The sequence below is a fragment of the Pogona vitticeps genome, chromosome 2 (genome assembly GCF_051106095.1).
Source record: "Pogona vitticeps strain Pit_001003342236 chromosome 2, PviZW2.1, whole genome shotgun sequence".
NCBI classification, from domain to species: domain Eukaryota; kingdom Metazoa; phylum Chordata; class Lepidosauria; order Squamata; family Agamidae; genus Pogona; species Pogona vitticeps.
The window spans coordinates 269,048,482-269,069,499 of NC_135784.1; the positions used below are offsets into that span (position 1 = coordinate 269,048,482).

At 40.5% G+C, this 21,018-nt stretch overlaps 1 protein-coding gene across 3 annotated transcripts; it reads left to right on the forward strand.

Moving 5' to 3' along the window:
* Positions 1–7,165: 7,165 nt before the first annotated feature.
* On the forward strand, positions 7,166–17,050 carry LYSMD3 (LysM domain containing 3). 3 transcript variants are annotated; one of them, XM_020783782.3, is made up of 3 exons: positions 7,166–8,161; positions 10,098–10,382; positions 12,464–17,050. In XM_020783782.3, the coding sequence occupies exons 2-3, from the start codon at positions 10,113–10,115 to the stop codon at positions 13,037–13,039; spliced, it is 846 nt and encodes a 281-aa protein (XP_020639441.1). In that variant the 5' UTR covers positions 7,166–8,161; positions 10,098–10,112; the 3' UTR covers positions 13,040–17,050. The 3 variants fall into 3 exon arrangements, with proteins under 3 accessions (XP_020639441.1, XP_020639445.1, XP_020639442.1); XM_020783786.3 differs by lacking the exon at positions 7,166–8,161 and adding an exon at positions 8,210–8,509 and having other exon boundaries at positions 10,098–10,119; XM_020783783.3 differs by lacking the exon at positions 7,166–8,161 and adding an exon at positions 8,399–8,509.
* Positions 17,051–21,018: the final 3,968 nt, after the last annotated feature.

Consider the following 21,018-nt stretch of genomic DNA (forward strand, 5'->3'; position numbering starts at 1 on the left):
GTTTAATCTCTTGTTGTTTTCCTTCCTCTTGTACTCTCCCATCTTCAAACACAGACACCAGTCTTGGCTGCAACAGTTGAACATTTATTTTAGAACTCTCAAATAAACAATTTACTTCAATGGGTACATAGTCTTTCTCTTTTCCTCCCCAATGGGCTGGAAAGGGCTTCCACTCTTCTTGGATAAATGAGTCCCCAAAATCAAATTTCAGGGCCCCAGTTGCTCAGACGGTATCCAGTCCTTCATAGTTGTCCCCATCAATACAGGTAGCAGGGGCATGGACACTTGTCCCCAAAATTCCTCCTGTTTGGTCCTCTCCCTGGTTTCTGTGATCTCCCAGGTTCTCCCGGCCCTGGCCTCCTCCTCATCTCTCACACTCGCCATTCTGTCCTCTCTCAGCTTACCTGTTCCACTTTCTCTGTCTCTTCTCTTAACCTCCTTCTCCACTCCCTCACCTCAGTTTCCCCCAAGTTACGAAGGTTTGGGAGGAATTACCACTCTCCTCCTATGGTCTGCTTCTTCCCGGGGCACTTTCAATCTTTCTCACCTTTGTGTCCAAGGATCTTCTAACCAGATCCATACCCACCTGGGTGGAAGTGTGTCTTCTTCCTTTATCTCCTCTCTTTCTCCTGCTTCTACTACTAACACTTCCTCCCTTTTTACTCCCCTCCTTTATCTTGTCCTCCTTCTTTCCTGCTCTTTCTAACTGCTCCATTAGCTCTCCCATCCCCCTTAGGCCCTGTGAGGATCCTTCTCTCTTGGCCCTCTCAAGGGAATCCTCCAAAGTATCCTTTGAGGGAACTGACAGTCCATAATCCCTTTCTCTCACTCTCTCTTTTGCGGGAATAGATGGCACTCTGGTGAGAGGTGCCTCCGTCATGCCTCCTGGCTCACACATATGCATCTGTTTTGACTCAATATAGGGCAGTGTAATTAGTGCTTGCTCCAGGTTGAAAAGGACCATTGGATAACATATTTTAAAAGCTCTCATGCTTCACAGTAAGCCCACTTTCTAGCTATCCCATGCCGCTATCTGCTCTTCTTTTTTCTCTTCATTGCTTCAGCTTGTTTGCCTGATGGGCAGAGAGCCAGGAAGCACATTAAGAGTGACATCGAATGCTCCTCCAGCTTGCTACCACTATACTGACAAGAAGCAAGAGACTGGGACAGTAGCTTAATCATGCCTAACCTAAATGCTACACCTGAGTATAACCATGTAAGAGTGAGAAATTAAGACTGAGAAATAATAAGATGGCCAAGATTTGCTGGTAACGCTGGCATCCTAATCCTTAACACATTAGCTACAAACCAGCACAGAAAGGGGCACTTCAGTATGGCATCAAGGGCAAGTAAGTATGCACTAGCTTGGGGCTAACAAATTCAAAACCTGATTTCAGTGGAATTTATTTCTAAGTGGTGCAAGAATACAGCTTAGAAGTGAGACATACAGCCCAATGTTCTCAGGCTCTACAGGTTTCCTGACCCTACAGCAGATTGATATACAAATCTATATGCCAATCCACAATGAAATACCCTGTTTCCCTGAAAATAAGACCTAACCTGAGAATAAGCTCTAGTATGATTTTTCAGGATGCTCATAATATAAGCCCTACCCCAAAAATAAGCCCTAGTTAAGTGAAAGGCTGCCCTCCACCGTGCAGCAACGAGAAGATGACATGACTGTATTTGAATAAACATAGATTGTTGTACATGAAAAAATAAAACATGCCCTAAAAATAAGCCCTACTCCTTTTTTTGGAGCAAAAATTAATATAAGACCCTGTCTTATTTTCGGGAAAACATGGTATTTAGCTTTTGATTTTAAACCTTTAAAGGTAAAAAGAGACTGTTGTGAAAAGTGACACAATCTATGGGCCTGTAGGAACAAACATCTCATCAAGCATGTAGTCCATACTGGCAGCTGATAAATAATAAAATTCTAATGAACACTTGTTAAAATTATAGAGATTACCAATCCTGCACTAGATAACAGAATACCACTTTATCATTAGTATAAGCTCTATTTCTAGATATGTAGACCCTGTCCCTTTAAAATTTCTCTTTAAGAGGGCAACACTTTTCTTTCAGTTTCTGTTTATTGAACTCCTTTCTTCCCTAGCTTTCCCTGGGAATTTTGAACCACAAAGGGCCAGGGAACTCATCAAGTTCCTGTAGCTGCACATACAGGAGCCATGAAATGATTAATACCTCTAACCCTGTTAACTCACTTAATATGCACTATTAGGATAACTGAAGTAATTTACATAAAGAAGGAGAAAAGCTAGATTCACATTAGTATTCATTGGTTGTGCAGTTACTGTCCTGTTCATCAAGTTGGAAATATACTCTTTTGTACGTTGATGGGAAAATGTCCATAGGTACAAATGGTTACAGAAAGGACCCCAGCAGGGTCAAAGCAAACCACCCTCATTTTGTTTTCTCTAAGGAAGTGTGTCCTGTTCAAAGAATGCTGAGTTAACCCAACAGTTTATAGCATCTGTCAAGAGAAAGATAGGTTGCAACTCTTTCACCCTAACTTTCCCTCTTGCTATTCTACCTAATATTTTAAAATAAATGTTCTGCTAAAAATCCCCCCCAAAAAATCCATCTACACCACACCCATTATTTTAAAATAGATGATTTGCTAAAGATGCATCTACAACAACACATGTCATGATAATCAACAAATTTAGTCATAAAATTTGCTAAAGACAATGCATAAGTTTGTTTCAGTTTTCAACATTGGTTTCAGCTTGTGTTATAAAAAAAATCTTCCTTTACAAAGGTGAAGACTGAGCCACCAGTTGGCCAGCTACTGAAAATTCCCATTTCCACCAATATTTCTGTAAAGGCTTTGCTTTAGAAACAGTTTTATATTTGCCTTACTTAGCGCTTAGTGACACAAAGGGATGAAATCTTCCCCAAGCTTTCCTACCATCTGCAGACACCAGAAATCCAGAGGAAAGCTGTTTAATTAAAATATATCTTTGCATTTCATGGAAGTTATTCATATATGCAAAGTAACTACTTTCTCAACACATGCTTTTCCTTATGAAATATGGATGGATTATAAAATCTGAGAAATACAGCACACTTTCTAAATAAATAATACACAATGAAATATATATTAATCAACCTCTTCTTATCCTAATATGTTATTATAATTGCTATTATGACTATGTGACAGTTTCATCAATACACACAGCACTTTTCAAAGTAGCATAAAAATGACAAGTCTCCACTTTGACGAAATGACAGTTAGTTTTCAAAAGCAGAAGTGAGAACCACTTCTGCTTTTGAAGGAAGGAAAATAAAGACTAGTTTACCAATAGGGATGATGATGATGATGATGATGATGATGAATTTAAATATGGAAGCAACCACCTGAATATGGATCTAGATAAAACTGGATATCCAGACAAGTTTTAAAAATTTGTGTTTGTTTTTTAGGTGGGAACACTGCCCCACTGAAAATGCCTACAGGCTTACACCAGAGACAGTTTGCTGGCACTTTATTGCCCATTTACCAAATGCTACACCTATTTTCCTTTCTTCAAAAGCAGTAGAGGTTCTCACTTCTGCTTTTGAAACAAATTGCCATTTCCTCAAAGCAGAGACCTGTCTTTTTTTCTACTCTGAAAAGTACCATGTGCGTTGATGAAAATGCCACATAATAATGACAGCAATGATAATAATATATTGGGATAAGGCTATACTAAATTCAGGAAAAAGAAATCCACCAGAAGTTCAGATTTTGACAGGAGGCACGCATTCTGATCTGAGTGGAGTTGGGCCGTTTTCCCAACTGGCAATTCGTTTTTTGTGATGAGTGAGCAGGCATCACCAACCAGTATTGTATATATTAGGGCAAAGTATGTGGGGATGCTGATTTAAAAAGAAAAACACATACAAAAGCCTTCCATGCAGCGGTCCATGCAGAGGCTCACACAGCAGATTAATATTTTTATATTACAAGTCTCCCTCAATCACACCACAGTTAGTTTTTAGTAAGATTTACCTCACACATTAGTTCAACTGTCATGCAATCTCAATATAAATAGTTAGTGTCACACACACCCAGTTCCCATATTTGTTTTTTTTACACACCCAGGTTCCCTTTTGGGCACAACATTTTCACTTTCACTCTTTTTTGCTGCCACCAGAGGATATGTTCCTCTCTGTATCAAATATGACTATTAGATCAGTGTTGTCCAATATAACAATGTTTATTTATGGGTTTGTAGGTAAATCATATAAAGAAAATCATGGATGGTCTTTCATTATTCATTCAATAAACATTGCTTTGATTACATTTATGTTTGCTTATGTAGATTCACTTTAATCAAGGTATTTATATATTCTACTATTTATTTCTTAGCACTTTGAACTCTTTCCAATCTTAACCACATAAACTTTCCAAGACTTCTCCTATTCCTATCTCTTTCTCTGTCTCTCTATTACTCTTCTTTCTAACACAACCACGGCCCTAACTTTCCCCTTTTTTTTTCCTGGTTCCACCCCTCCTGTCATGTCATTGGCTCCCACATCAGCTCTGACCTGACTGACAGGAGTGTTCTGAGAGGTGTCTGTCACAGTCAGAAATTCTGGTTTAGGAAGAATATTTTAAAAAGTTTTCTTATAAAAGGTGAGCATTCAAACAAAACATGTTAACTGGTTACATTATGGTATCTTGCTAGCTTCGTTAGTTTGGTTCACGAAGCTTACTGATTACATATGTATATATAATGACATTAATTAACATTGCTGAACACTAATATACTCTAACACTGCTAAATGGACACTCACTGACTCATTTCTAGAAGTGACACACACAACACTGGCCTTGCTTATTGCTTATACTAACACTGAACACTGACAGATCCTGACTGAGGTAAAAAGACGGAAAATAGAAGCTGAGGTACAGAGGGAATCAATTGGTTACTCTAAGTCACATGTGTCAAACTCAAGGCCCACGGGCCTAATCTGGCCCACCAGGCCATTTCTTGTGGCCCCCGCAGTGTTGCCTACTACTGTGCAGTAGAAAACACACAGGTCCTTACTCAGTCACCCATAATGCTCCAAAAGGATGCTAGGAATCTGCCCAGTGGGACTTCTAATCCCAGCATTCCAAGCAGCAAAGAGTCAGAAAGTGCAGCCCCTTGGGCGGCATACAGCACCTTGGGAATGTAGTCCTCAGTGTTGCCTGTTCCTGTTCTTATCCGCTTGCCCTTATTTCTAGACTTTGATCATAGACTTTTACCTTCAGAGCTAGTTATTATGTATGTTATTACTAAAACCAGTAATAATCGAATGAGGATTACATTTAATATGATAAACAGTAGATACATTTATATAGTCTTACAGATACAACTGGCTCTTTAAGGGCAACCATAATGCAAATGCGGCCCAAGATAAAAATTGAGCATGACACCTCTGCTCTAAGTGATTGACATTCACTCAAAGTCCCTCCCATTAAAACCTCATAAAGCCACAATATGCTGGTTGCTCATCCCAACACCTCTTCTCAACCTGCATATGGAACCACCTGCAAGATCAATCTTGATACACAAGTCCATAAATCAGTCCCTTGGAAGAGGCTTGGTTAAGGTGTCTTCCATTATCTCTGCTGTGGGGCAGTAGACCAGCTTGCTGATGCCCTTTTCAGTCAGGTTTCACATCCAGTGTTATCTTGTGTTGATGTGTTTTGGTGCGCACATTCATTCTCTTGCTCGGGGACAGTCCCATGCAGCTTTGGTTGTTCTCTTTGGGTTGGTTTCTCTTGCTGGATTCCAAAGTCATCTAACAACAAGAAAAGACCAACAAGACAATAAAGCAGCTTCCACGTCAAGAAGAAATTTATTTTGGTGTGGATTAACATTCACCCTGTCAGACACAAGGATTACAATGTGTGGGTGACAGGCTTATGCACTGTGTACATGGTGTGAACACTGGAGTGGGATGAAGTGGACTAGAAAACAGAAAATAATGGCATTGTTCACATAAGTTATGAACTTTTGAGATTCACCATAAATGTCCTGGTACTTCTGGCAACAAACAGATGCAAATGACATTTTATAAAAGTTTTCAGAGGCTAGTAGGTTGTGTTGAGGTCAGGATTTTGCCAACATCTACTTGGTTATACATATGACTATAGTGACAGACTGTTTATTAATATATAAAGTGAGCTCAAAAGGCCTGATATCTATATTATCCTCTAGGTACACACCAGAATTTATGAATGTTGTCCTCTTCAACTATCTCTCTCAAATCTCCCTTTGTAATTCCCTTTTTCTATAGTAGTGAATTTGAGATCAATGACAAAATGTTCAGAGAGTTTATTTATTTATTTATTGGACTTATATACCACCCCATAGCGCTACAAGCACTCTCTGGGCGGTTTACAATTTAATTATACAGGCTACACATTGCCCCCCCAGCAAGCTGGGTACTCATTTTACCGACCTCGGAAGGATGGAAGGTTGAGTCAACCTTGAGCCGGCTACCTGGGATTTGAACCCCAGGTCGTGAGCACAGTTTTAGCTGCAGTACAGCGTTTTAACCACTGCGCCACGAGGCAGTGGTTCTGATTCTGGCTTCTTTGTCTTACCTTTTATAAAGTCAGATTTGTGTCTGTCTCTTGCACACAGACTGTCCTCTTTGCCTTTTGCAGAGGGCACTGCTGGCAGAGGGTAGCATACATCACAGAAAAGAAACAGGTAAATTATGTTGGGGGGCACTGTTGGGACCTATAAGAATGCTGCCACAACTCATATGGAGATTGTCTTCAGAAAAAGCAAGTATATCATGCTTTTTGTTATTTTTCATATACTTTTAGACAAGGACTGATTTGTGAGTGCTGAGAGAGAAGTTGTAGGGTTCCTCTTTATTAGGTCAATGGTTCATGTTTTGTTATGTAATTGTTCATGCATATTCATGTTGCTGAGAGGCAGAGGTGACAGAGATGCTATAAGACAGTGGTCCCCAACCTTGGGCCTCCAGAAGGCTACAATTCCCAGAAGCCTTCACCACCACCTCTGCCGGCCAGGATTTCTGGGAGTTGAAGTCCAAGAACATCTGGAAGCCCAAGGTTGGGGGCCACTGTTATAAGAGGCAGAGTCAGAAAGGTCAGAGAGAGTTGGAGTGGAGTGGGTGAGAGAGAAGTAGTTAGAGTGTGGAGTTTGGGGAATTCTGAGGTGTGATTAGAGTTAGGAGTGTATTATCAAATAGAAGATTGTTGTTAATAGCATAGGCATCCTTCAGTCTCGAGAGACCATGGTAACATGCTCTGAATCAAGGAGTGTCCTCTCCAGAGCATGAAGCCTGGGTAAAGTAATATGGAGGATAGGCTGTTACCCAAGCAGCAGATCCCCCCTCTCCACGTTGCTGAAATGTTCCAATGGAAAGGCAAGAGCCAATACAACTGGTTCCAGCAACGTCGCAGGAGTTGGCAGAACAACACGAAATGCCTTCGGGACTCCAGCTCCGGATTTTGCCTCTAGGTTAACTCCTGAAGCCTTTTCCATCAGTGGAGATAGCCACAAGGCAGTGGAGGTTTGAAATCGGAGTTTTCCTTTTCCTAGATGGGCTGCCTTGTTAATAATAAATTTACATAAAGAAGATATCCATGAATCACTATCAATAACTGTAATCAATAAACAAAGTTACTGTATATTTAAAAGACTTTGAAGTGTGGACCTGAGTCTTCATCTTCCTGAAGTAATGGTGATTTAGTGATCACCTGCTGACAGCAGTGTAAAAGAGGGGATTGTTTGCCTTCCTGTGCTCTTGAGTCTTGAGGGTCAAGCAAGGGGCACGAGGGTGGACGCCACATAAGTCTTGAAATCGCAAAAGGTCGGCAGAACAAAGAGCGCATGCGCAATTTATTTTTACTTTTTATTTTAAAAGCGCCCTCTCTTCTCCGAAGCCTGGGAATCCCACCATCAACCCCTTTCCCACAGGAAGCCCTTCTGCGTTTGCGCAAAGCCTTCCAGCTTTTCCTTGGCCCTTTAAGGACTCTGGAAAGGGGGTGGAGCTAATTTGCAAACGTGGCGTCGGCGCCTCTAAATCACTCGGCCCGGCGCTTGGGCCTGTCAGGGCGGAAATCGGCGAAGGTGTCGTTTGGGAGCGGCCTCTGACATGACGGTCACCTGGGCAAAGACAGGTATTTCCCGTCGGGCTCCTCCGTCTCTTCCTCCCCCCATCTGTGAGGGCCAAAACCCGAGCGTTGCTGTGTTTGTGGGGTCGGAGAGCGACCCCCCAGAAGCCCTGGTCCTGGCCGTTCGCTGGCAGGTTGCGCGCCTGAGGCGGTTCTTTGGAGTCCGCTTTTAAATCCGATGCCAGGCCGGGGTAGAAGAAGACGGAGCGGCGGGAGGGCCGAGGGTCGCCCCCCAAGCCGGGCTCGGCGCTGGGCTGTTCTGAGGGCGGGGAGCGAGGGCAGGGCTTCCTTCTCTCGGGAGCCGGCGGTGGCTCTAGCCGTTTGTTGTCTTGTAGCCGTGAGGATCCGAGCTCGGTAAGAACCTGGGAAGGAGGTTGTTGATGGCGAGCCTGTGAGCAAGCTCTGCCCAATGGCCGAAGCCCGTGGGTTGAGTTCTCCCTCCAGAGCCCCAACACCTCTTGGCTTGCCGGACTGGTTTTTTCCCCCCGGCTTCTCTTCTCTGGTTTTTAACGCGTGGCTTCAGCAGGTGCGCTCTCTCTCTTTCTCTCTCACCCACCCTCATCGCAGTGGCGAGGAGTGCTTCTTCCCCGCAGACTCTTCTGTGAAAGGCAGAAACAAATTCTTCAATAAAAAGCCTCCAGGTTGTGTTGGGTATACACGTGGACGGGGAGCCGCTTCACGCGCTTTTGCAGGCTGCCCTTCTCTTCTTCAGATGTCCCTGTACTTGCTCAGACCTAGATCCTGAAGAAATGGGCGAAAGTTTATACCAAATAGAATTTGTCAGTCTTTTGGATACCACAAGGTTCCTTTTTTTTTCCTGGCACAAGCTAGAGGGAGGAATCTTGCCAAACAGAAAGTTGACCATCATTGATGGTTGTCTGCCCTTTTCAGTTTATTGGTGAAACGTAATATGACAGTGGTGTAATTTGAGCTCAGATTTCATAGGCTAAAACCCTGCTTCTCTTTCTCAGATTAGGAGGATATAGAAGAGTTTAAAGCACATGTGACAAACTCAAGCCCCCCCCCCCCGGCTGAATCTGGCCCATCAGGCCATTTCATGTGGTCCTTGCCCTGTTGCCTGCTACTGTGCAGTATACAATGCACAGGCACTTACCTGGTCAATCATAATGGTCCAGAAGGATGCTGGGAATCCACCCAGCGAGACTTCTACTCCCAGCATTTCAAGTAGCAAAGAGTTAGAAAGTGCAACCGCTTGGGCAGCATACAGCACATTGGGAAATGTAGTCCTCGCTATTGCTCATTCCTGTTCTTACATTTATGTTGTCTTACAGATACAACCGGCCCTTTGAGGGCAACCATAATGCTGATGCGGCCCAAGATGAAATTGAGTTTGACAACTCTTGTTTAAGGGAATTGCTTAGTCCCAGTAGGGATGTATGATATTGGCTTTTTGTCACTATGTCTGACTATGTATCCATTTCCTGTTGATGGTTATTGGTGAAGGGCAGAGTGAAAGGGTTATGATGCCTGCTCTGTCCTTTAATTAGAAATCAATTGACTTCTTTATGAAGTCTCTAGCATACAAATCTACCAGAAAATCCCAACACTCTTGCTTCTAACTTGGCTTTCATTTTGCTTACAGTTCCAGTAGTTTCACTCTTTATTCCCACTTTTCCTTCTGAAGTGTAACAGAAGCCGCCCAGAGTAGTCTATTGACTAGATGGGTGGGGTACAAATACAATAAATAAAATAATAATAAATAAATAATAACAGAGAACAGATGAAGACTTTCTAAACTGATTTAGCATTTGTTGATTTTTTAAAAATTGTAAGTTTTTTTTTAAAATACAGTAATATATAGGAGACAAAGCCAAAGGCATGCTTAATCATATTAGTCACGGGTATTGTATGTAAATTAGTACTCAGTCTGGAATTGTGCGTTTCTAAACAGTTACCCTATTTTTTTTCTCCTTATTGTTAGAGCTCTCCTGACAGGATGGCAGGTAAAAGCCAGAATTTCAGTTTCCAGCTCCCAGCTGTAGTGCAGCCTACATTGGATGGTCACCTATATCCTTTTGGGAATGGCATAAGTTCTGACAGTGATGTGTTGGAAGATGAAGTGGAGTTGCATGAACTGCGACCCCGGGGAAGGGAGAAAGTCAGAAGAAGTACATCAAGGGAGAGAGTGGATGATGTCGTATTTATAACCAAGGATATACAAGAAGGAGACACGTTAAATGCTATAGCTCTTCAGTATTGTTGTACAGTAAGTTTGTATGCAGCTCCATCTGATGAAGTTCATATAAATTCAGAAGTATTTGTGTTTATAAAAACAAAGTTTTTTTATGCTGACCTACAAACAGCTTGGAGTGTTATTTGCCAGAATGCACTATATATAATCATTTGCCAAACTGAGAATGTGCAGAAAAGCATCTGGAAAGTCTTTGCCTAAGTTTTAATTATATTAGGTTGTTCCAAAAATGTAATTCACCAAAGGGAGTAAAAGTCTCTTATATAGTATATGATGAAATAAGAACTTAGTACAAATGCACATATGTGTGTATGAACTGACTTATCTCTGGGAACCACAAGAATCAATTTGTTAACTTGGATAAACTGTTATTTGGGAAGTTACAGAAGCCAAAATTCTGTTGCTTAATGTAGTAAATTGCACTAGAGGAGACTCATTTAATCAATTGGGGTTTGGTGAGTCAATTCTTCTGTAGATTCCACTGACTAAATTGGCCTACTTTTACTGTGACTTAATCCTGTTTTGTGAGTCAAGCCCTTTGTGAGCGCTATTGATTCAAACAGGTCTACTCTAACCATGACTTATTTCAGCATAGTAAGTAGCAATGAGAACAGGCCCATTTAAATTGGTGGCTCACCAAATCCCCACTGTTTCAAGGGGGCTATTCTAGTGTGATTTACTATGCTAAGCAACAGGATTTTGGCTAGGATCTTGTGGGATCCCAAACTTGACATGTACCAACAGAGGTAACACTATGCATCTGAAGAAATTCCTTATTTTGTTGATTTGGGCAGTTACATGACACTTGATGAAAACTTTTAAAGTCCTGCAAACAGAATGGATTTGATTTAAATCACAATTTAGATAAAAATTAGATTTTTTTGAAGATTTAAATAAAAATTATATCTTAAAATTTAAACTATGATTTAAATAGTCATTTAAATTGATTTGATTTATAAAACTCATTGATTGTTATCCCCTGCCTGCAAAATTCCTCACCTTGACACAAAAAAGTTACTTTTTTTGGTCAAGGTTTCTGTACAATATCTTTCAGTTTGTGTAGAGATCTGTTACTCTTTCCTCTTAAGAAGCAAAGTGTATGCTAATACCAGCATATACACACAGAGAGACCAAGTGCAGAAGGACTGGCTGTTTTTGTTTTTAAAGATGCAGATCACACATCCAATGCTTCTGATTCTTAACAGGCAGAAATGATTCTGGTTTTCAGTCAAGTAAAAGTTATCAAGTTTAAATCACCAAAATATCTTGCCCTCTAGCAGGGCAACAAGAGAATTTTTGCATTTTCAAATATGAACTAAATAGATGGAGATAGGACTTGTTAGGAATACTAACAATGTATATCTCAATATATTTACTATGGACATTGGCTGTTCATATAAATTTATAGTGCTAGCACACCAGTAGTGCTTTTAAATATGATTGGGTGAATGTGGAACGCTACATAAATTTAATTGACTGCATTTTATGATCTTCGTGTACGAAGTAGTCAGTTGTGTTAATTTTAGAGTCTAAAGCTGGCTCTTCCTCCCACAGCAATGGAGTAAAGAAGCACTCACTTAACCCTTGCTCTTTTTTCTACAAAGAAGGAAGAGCTCCAGAAAAGCTTTTTGGCCTGAGGAATCAGCTTGACCTTATACAACCTGAATTCTCGCTGCTGCTCGGGGGGGGGGGGGGGGGGGCTCATTTTTCTTTCAGTAAAGTGATTGATTCTCAAATAACATATATGTCCTATTCCTCTTCTGAAAGGTAAAATAACTGTAATGTAAGCTAGTCAGTAAGTGCACAAGATAAATTCTTCCCTCCAGTAAGAAGTTATTCCTAATTCATATGATTCAGATAATCTATTTTTCCTTTCAAGGTGAACGGGAATGTCAAGGAGGAGACTAGCCCAGTCCCATGTCTGCTAGAAATCTAAAGGTTTCCCTTACACAACTGAAGCTGGTCTTGCTTATTGAGCAGTAGTAACATGTGCCAATATTGCTATTTAAATGTATATTGTGTAAAAGTCAGAATATAACTTGAAATTGTTAGTGGATTTAATAAACCTAATTCACTTCATTATAACTGTATTTCAGGTAGCAGATATCAAAAGAGTGAACAATCTTATTACAGATCAGGACTTCTTTGCCTTGAGAGCTATTAAAATTCCAGTGAAGAAGTTCAGTGTATTGACTGAGACACACTGCTTTCCCAAAGGCAGGCAAATTTCAAGAGCTGCTTCTGCGTCATACTCTGCAGAATTTCAGGATGCATCCCCAGCTGCTGAATCATTTTCTTCCACTGAGACTGTAGGTAACTTCTTGAAAGAAGTAGACCGTGATATAGAACAAATAGTGAAATGCAATGCCACAAAAAGAGAGAATCTTAATGAAGTTGTTTCTGCCTTATCAACCCAGCAGTTGAACTTTGAACCAGATGGTAAAGCCATCAAGCGTAAAGATCCTTATTATGGAGCAGACTGGGGAATAGGTTGGTGGACAGCAGTCGTAATAATGGTCGTGGTTGGCATAATAACACCTGTTTTTTATCTTTTATACTATGAAGTTTTAGTTAAAGTGGATGTTAGTCACCATTCTACAGTGGAATATTTATCGGTTACATCACCATCTGAACCAAAACCATTAGAGGGAATGAATCAGAACATTTCATGAAAATTGAAGTTTTGCCTTTTACATGCTGAAGATTTGGGAGTTCAATCAACACACCATGTGAAGAGAGAAGAGTAACAGGTCCTGTATGGAACTGGAAAGTAGCTTTCATTATCATGGTAATAAATGACAGGGCACGTTTACTATGTTGCTGTGTGTATGGAAGAATACTTGGCAGACATATTGTTAAGTTCAGTATGTTGACAAATTAAATGCAGATTGCTTGAATTTACTAGAGTATATCTAAGCTTCTGCTCTCCATAAAAGTAAAAATGAAAGAACCTTAACTTAATGTGAACTTTGAAAAACCTTTCATAATGTTTGCTGAAAAATGAATCTAATCATGGCCAATTGTCAATGTGCAAGTCCTTTGTATTTTAAAAGAACAAGCCATTCTCTTCCATCGTGGTAAGACAAGAATTAGAAACGGGTCATATCAGATCTGTTAATCACAATAGTCTTCTCTGAGATGACGCAGGGGCATGTGACCAAATGTAACAATGGTTTAACACTATTCCTTTCCACCCATTTTATTAAAGAGATTTGAAGAGAGGAAAACTTTGAGCAGAAGGAAAAGGGAATGCTCAAGTCATTTCTCAAGGATAACTTCCCTGTTCCAAAAGCTGCTCTCCCTTCCCCCACTACTGCTTTTCCTTTTTCTGTGGTTGTTTCTGTATATTCATTTTGGAACAGAATAGAGGTAGATTTTTCTTCCTTATCTCTTACTTTGAAAATAGTGAGGCATCACAACTCCAGGGTTTACATTATGATGCATAGCTGGCACCCTGTTTCCCTGAAAATAAGACCTAACCTAAAAATAAGCCCTAGTGTGATTTTTCAGGATGCTCGTAATATAAGCCCTACCCCAAAAATAAGCCCCAGTTAAGTGAAATCCCGCCCTCCACCACTGTGCAGCATTGTGCAGCAACCAGAAGATGACATGACTGTATTTGAATAAATGTAGATTGTTGTACATAAAAATAAAATAAAACATCCCCTGAAAATAACCCCTAATGCATTTTTGGAGCAAAAATTAATATAAAACCCTGTCTTATTTTTGGGAAAACACGGTAGTTAGCTCTGTAGGTGATCTGCCATGTAAATTGGAATCTTGGCATTTTAGAGAGTATAATTTTCCTTTTCCATGAACACTGTACTTTTATTCAAGCAAATTTCACTACTATAGAACTGATTATAGAACTGCTGCTTTAAAAGAACAATAATTGGAGTTATCTGTCAACTGTAACATTGACCTTACTGCCGGACGTGGGGACTCATGGTCTCTACCTGGGGAACTGCAGCACAGCCTTGGCATCTAAATTTGTAGTCATTCTACCATTGGCATTTTATATAGCTGTAGAAGAGCTAAATTATTTTGAGAGCTATGGTGCAGTTCAATTTTATTACTTTAAGAGCAGTGAAATCTATTTGCATTAAAATTGTGAAAGTTAAGCTGATGTTGTTTGCTACTTTGTTAAACTTACCATATTTGCAATATAAAATTAGGGGGTTTTGCATTTTTTTAGTCTTGTAAAACTTTGCACTTAGCAACTCAACATTTTTATGCCAACTTTTCATTTGACAAGGTAGTCCTACACAGGAGGGGCAGGATCTGTTCTCGATCATCCCAGAGTGCCAGACACATAATAATGGGTGCAAGTTACAAGGAGCCAGATTTTGGCTGAATATCAAGAAAAAATGTCTTAACTGTTAGAGCAGTATGACAGTGGAATCAATTACCTTGGGAGGTAGTGAGTACTCCAATGCTGGAGGCAGTCAAGAGAAAATTGGACAACCATCTGTCAAATGTACATTGGATTCTTATATTAAACAAAAGATTGAACTCAATGGTCTTATAGTTGGACACCTGGACACATGGATAGCAGATGCAGCTGATTTCATTTTGCAGACATCTGTCCCTTAAATTGTTTGAATTTCCTACAAGGATGTACTCTTTCTATCTCAAGGCAAGTGCTTGCTAAATTGTGAAACAGTGATGGCGGGTTGTTGATTTTTTTTAAACATACTGGCTTGCAAAGTAGTTGAAATTACTTGATTTGGATGATGCATGCTTTCCTGTAATAACTACCTGAGTAGGGAAATTTGAGAAACAGATCTGTGCCCGTTTTGTGAGCACAGATTTGTTTCTCTTCTCCTAAGTTGCACCTACTCTCATATTGTATTAGTTGTCCCCCCCCCCCCCCCGGCATTTTGGTTGTGAACATTTCTAGACGGAAGCGGATTCCACTTGCATGATATATAGTGCTGAAATGTGCATCATGCAGAGTAAAATCTTCAGCTGAGTGAAATTGTGAACCAGATGTCTTCTATTTGTATATGTAACAGAAGATAACTATGCTGGTCCTGAGCAAAAAACACAAACTTTTATTTGATAATACTTTCACTAGGACCAACCAGAATGCCATAAGCTTTTGAGTTCTTCAGAACTCTTTATCAGGCTGGGTGCTATTAAAAAGCAGCAAAGGGGGCAAGAAACAAAGCCTATCCCTTATAATAATAAAGGTCCTAAACAATCTATCTGAAAGTATGGTTTTCAACTGTCCCAGTAATTGCTGCATACTTAAGGGATATTTAACTTTGCTGCTGTGTGTAGGAAAGAAAAAAAGATTAGTGTAAATACGTCCTTTTGAGAAGAAAAGTACTTCTGTCTTAGAAGTTGGATGAGTCGCTGCTTTGGGGCTATTCAGGTATAGAATGTAATAGTTGCTACAGCTTCTAGCTCAAGAAAGGATAGTTGAGGACAAAGAGGTCAAAGCTTGAGGGAAAAATGGTTTTGGACTACTGCTGCCAGAATTTGTCATTCACTATGTCAATACTCCAGAAATCAACTTTTCAAAACTCTTAGCTGGATGCACACTAGCATCAATATCCACTCTAAATGAGTGCTTTCAACAGAATGGTCAGTCCAGTGCTTACCTGGTCACGTTGTGGCATATCTAGTCTACCAAGTATTATGATGGGATCTAGATCTGATCTAGCCCCCAAAGTATTATTTTTTTCCTCAAGGTCTGTCTCTTAAGTTAATGGAGTACCATATTCTAGTTAGCTACTGTGCTCATAATTGTTCTTTCACTTGATGGATGAGCAGCTTGTCAAGCAAAGGTGGAAGAACTTTTAAAACAAGAAAAGTTACATACCTAGCTAAATTATATAGTTTAAAAACTTGTATATTGCCTTTTGAGATGAAACTTGCAGGGCAATGTACAAGAAATGTTATAAAGTTTGAGTTGATCTTGAGAAACAGACTGTACATTTGGCATAACACAGCTTTGTTGTTTTTCTGGTGATAATGTAAACAGATATTTTAAATGTGTGTGCAAAAGCAAAATTATCACAGTGACTGGAATCCCATTGGCATAACTTTATATTGTGCACTTAGGATGGTGTCATATTTAATTTAATTTTGCTTGAAAGCTTCCTCTCTCCTTCATGTTCCAAGGCTCTCTAGAGCTCCATTTATAACTTTTGGGAAACTTATATGATGGAGTAGCTTTTAGTAGCCCAAAATTGCCACCGTTGGCTGCTCTGCAAGATCAGGACCACCACCACTGATCCAGTGGTGATTTTTGGCTATTAAAGTCCCCCCCCCAATCCAGAGACTCCCTCTTTCCCAGGTCAAAAGAGAGCACCAAGAAATCTCAAAACCTGATGGACTGGGGTGTTATGAATCTTTTGATTAAATTAAATATTACTGTTTCTGGCTGATAACATTGTCCTCATTATTCAGTGCAAATTTATAGCATTGGGATTTTGGCCAATGACTGAATATGATGTACCAAAACACAAACTTGGGCTTTGTCTTGGCTCAGGGATCTGTGCCTTATGTCCATAATTTAACAATGCAAATTCATTGTATTTTTTGAAAAGATTAATATTACATTCATGAAATGGAAGGTGTCTGCTGGATTATTACTCTCAAACAATTGTTTATTAAATACATTGAAATATTTTCTGTATACAAATAGAATATACAGTGGGATTAAGAATCTGAAAGCTGGTTTCTCTTCATGTGTGTTGTTGCTGTATGTATTGCTCTTTTCCAAAGTATTTTGTGATATACCTGAAGATACTCTCATCATGTGGTAACTTTATGGCTTGGATATGGTACAAAAATTAACCTAAAGTTATAGAAGAATTGGGAACATCTTTTTTCAATTGCACATTCTAGTAGATCTTGATGACACTTACATACCTCCCATCTTAATCTTATGCCCATCTCTGATTTATTCTAATAGCACTTTTTGATTACATAAGGGTGCTTAAGGAAGCAAACTTGGGCTAAATCTAATTTTTGGCCCAATTAGGGTAGACCCAATGAAGTCAATGAGACTCGTGTTAGCATTGGCTAACACATACTTTTTATTCAATAAGTCTGTTGCAGCTAGGACTGAATATGGATTTAGCCTTTTAATATTAAGAAAATTTAAAACTGGGAAATATACAGAGGATACGAGATTTCTGAAGATAATATGGCTGAACAATCAGTAAGCTCTTAAGTCTGTCCGCTAACCCATAAGAAAAAAAGAGTACTTTTATCTGAGCATTCTTCAGAATACTGCCATGAATTTTCATTTCCTAAATACCTCTTCTATAGTTTTCAGAATTTATAAAATACAGTGGTGCCTCGCTTAGCGATGTTAATTTGTTCCAAAAAAATCACTGCTAAGCGATTTCATCGCTAAGCGAAACGTGGTTCCCCAATTGAAATGCATTGAAACCTATTCAGTGCATCTCAATGGGGGAAAAATACAACAATAAATTTAAAAAGAGTCAGAACAAAGTCAGATTTGGTTAACAGGGTTTATTAAGTGCACTTTATGATTTCAAACATTTTAAACAGTAAACTTTAACTTTATAACAGAAAAACATTTAAAAAACAGCAGACATGAGGCAGGAATATTGGATCGTACAAAACTCTTCATAAAGTACAGAAACATACAGAAACTCTTCATAAAGTGCAGAAACATACAGAAAATTTTCAGGAACTGCATAAACATACAGAAACCAACAGTACAGAAACTTTTTAGATTTAACATTTTTAAACTGAACAAGTGAGGCTGAAGTCTAAACCACCAGGACCAGTGTTCAATGCAGGAACCTGGAGGCACACAGAATTGTCCCCACATCACAGCAAGCAGCAGTTTTCTAGGAGGACGAGGGGGAGGGAGAAGGTAACTGGGCACCACTGGTGAAAGGAGAAGGTTCCTCTTCCTGTCTTGGCCTCTTCGTGAGGAACCTCTCCATGGTCAGCTGCCTCTGCCTCCTTTTGAGCATCCCTCTGAAAGGGGATATGACCCTTTCATCATAGGTGTTGGACACTGATGTGCCACAGCCGTGTCTGGGTGGTGCCGCTGCGCTACAGTCTGCACAAACTGCCAGCAGTGCAAGAACTTCTTCAGGTCGCTGGTGGACAGATGCTGCTCCTCTGAGTCTTCTTCCTGCTCCTCCATAGCCTGTGCCTGCATCTCGACCAGCTCCTGTGTGGACAGATCCTGGTCATGGCCCTCCACCAGTTCAGTAATGTCCTCCTCTGTGACCTCAAGGCCCATGTTCCTCCCCAAGGCCACAATGTCCTGCATCACTGTGGACTCTGGTGCAGGTGCAGAAACATCAGTAGCCACACAGTCTGGCCAAAGCGTGCGCCACACAGAGTTCAAATTCTCTGGCTGATGCTGTCCCAGGCCGTGGCGATCAACTTCAGACAGGTGACAATGTCGAACTCCTCCCTCCAGAAATCACGCAGGGTGAGGCTGGTGGAATTGGTCACCTCAAGCAGCGCCGGAAAAGCTCCTTTGTGTACCTTTTCTTAAAGTTGGCGATGACCTGCTGATCCATTGGCTGGCGTACCGGGGTGGTGTTAGGTGGCAGGAACATGACCTTGATGAAGTTGAACTCCTCCAACAAGTCGTCCTCAAGGCCTGGAGGATGGGCAGGAGCATTGTCCATCAGGAGCAGGGCCTTCAGTGGCAGGTCATTGTCTAGCAGGTACCTCTTGACAGCTGGGCCAAAAGCGTGATTGACCCAGTCCACAAAGAGGATGCGTGTGACCCAAGCCTTGGCATTGGATCGCCACATCACCCTCAGCCGGGCTTTGTCCACCTTGTGCTTCTTGAAAGCCCATGGATTCTCGGAGTGGTACACCAGCAAGGGCTTAATCTTCAGGTCCCCGCTGGCGTTGGCGCAGAAGAGGAGGGTGAGACGGCCCTTCATGGGCTTGTGGCCAGGCAGCTTGCTCTCCTCTTGTGTCAGGAAGGTCCTTTTGGGCATCCGCTTCCAAAACCGGCCGGTCTCGTCACAGTTGAAGACCTGCTTTGGACGGTACCCCTCTGTCATCACGACCTCCAGGAACTCCACGGCAAAGTCCTCAGCTGCAGTAACATCGGAGCTGGCAGCCTCTCCGTGCCTCACCGCGCTGTGGATGCCGGATCTGGTGTTTTTTTGGTTTTTTTAAAAATACATTTTATTATTTTTTATGACATATATACCTACAAAGACAAAATACAAAACAGGAACCAAAAAACAAACCAGAAATACCTACAGATCAGTGACACAGATAAACTAACAAAACAATACAAGACTAAACAAAACACACCGTGGGGAGGCATTTCCCATACCAGCTTAACTATTATATAAACTTCTAACTGCAGAAATAATATAGCTATTTGCATCTGCACATGCTATATTCCACATCCCTATTTTATATATCTAATAGAGTATCTAAACATCCTAACTCTATAAAAAAGGTATTATAAATTCCCTCATCTGCATACCATCCATCTGACTCTCATCATTGTAAGCCTAAGCACTCTTATAGTTCACACATATTGATTTCCATATACGTGCCTCCAAGCAAAACACCTAATATTATTCATCATCGTCTAGCCTCAAAATTAATATCTGGCCGAATTTGCTTATATATCTTCAATCAATTGATTTCTGTTATTTGTTCAGCAAGCAACTTCCTCCTTTCTAACTTTTATTTATCAACTCCAGTGTCATAAACCTGGGATTGGCCTTTTAGTCAACATTATACCTAGTGTTATACAAAGTATTTTCCAGTTTTGAAATCCATCTATAATATTTCTCCAAAGCATCCTCAAAACAATTAACTAGTTTTCCCCCAATACAGCCAGTGATATTTTTGAGTAGGATAATGTATGGTCCCTGGTTATGAAGTTCTGCCCGCAGCTTCGCCCAATTCCCTCTCTTTAAATTTCCTCTTACCAAAACAGTCTTGACATACATACTCCCTTTCCCGCCCCCCCCTTTCGTCTTTTTTTGGCATCTTTTGAAAAAAAAGAATGTCTCTCTTCTCCTCGCCTGTCTCCGACGACAGCAGCTGCTTCTTAATGGTTCCGTCCTGCTGGGAAGCGACCTCCCCCTCTCGTGTCAAAGGCTGTTCCACAAAAGTTTGTCTAAGTTCTTTATCTTTGCAGTCAATCTTTCCTTGCTGAGCAGAGAGAGTCATGTCCAGATCTATTCTAATCTCGTCAATTTGTTTCTTAAAATGGTTAATAATGTTCATTTGGAATTCTTGAAGAAGTTCCTTAAGATCATACGTCATGAGTTCCGATGGTGATTCTCCCCCTCCTTCCATGGCCGAATTCCCCAAGTGATTTATTAGCTGATCCGCACTTAAAGTCTTGTAATGGGGTAATTAACCGCCTTGTGCCCGATATAGAGTCACTTAGGTTAAGTTGTATGAAATTATTTAGAGTTCTAAGAAGCCAGTTTCTCTAGGGGGAGGGTTCAGAAGGGAGAAAGAAGAAAAGCAGTTGGTTTCGTTTCCGCACTGTGGCGTAGGTGGAAAAGACTTCAGTCTTCAAGGCGTCAATGAGTTAATGCCGCTTGAGACCTCCTTCTCATCAGGTTACCAATAATAGATTTATACTTATTACTTGCTGTGGTTTAAACAGCAGTCCGTTTATCTTCGTTCTGCAGTCAGATAAATAAATCTCAAT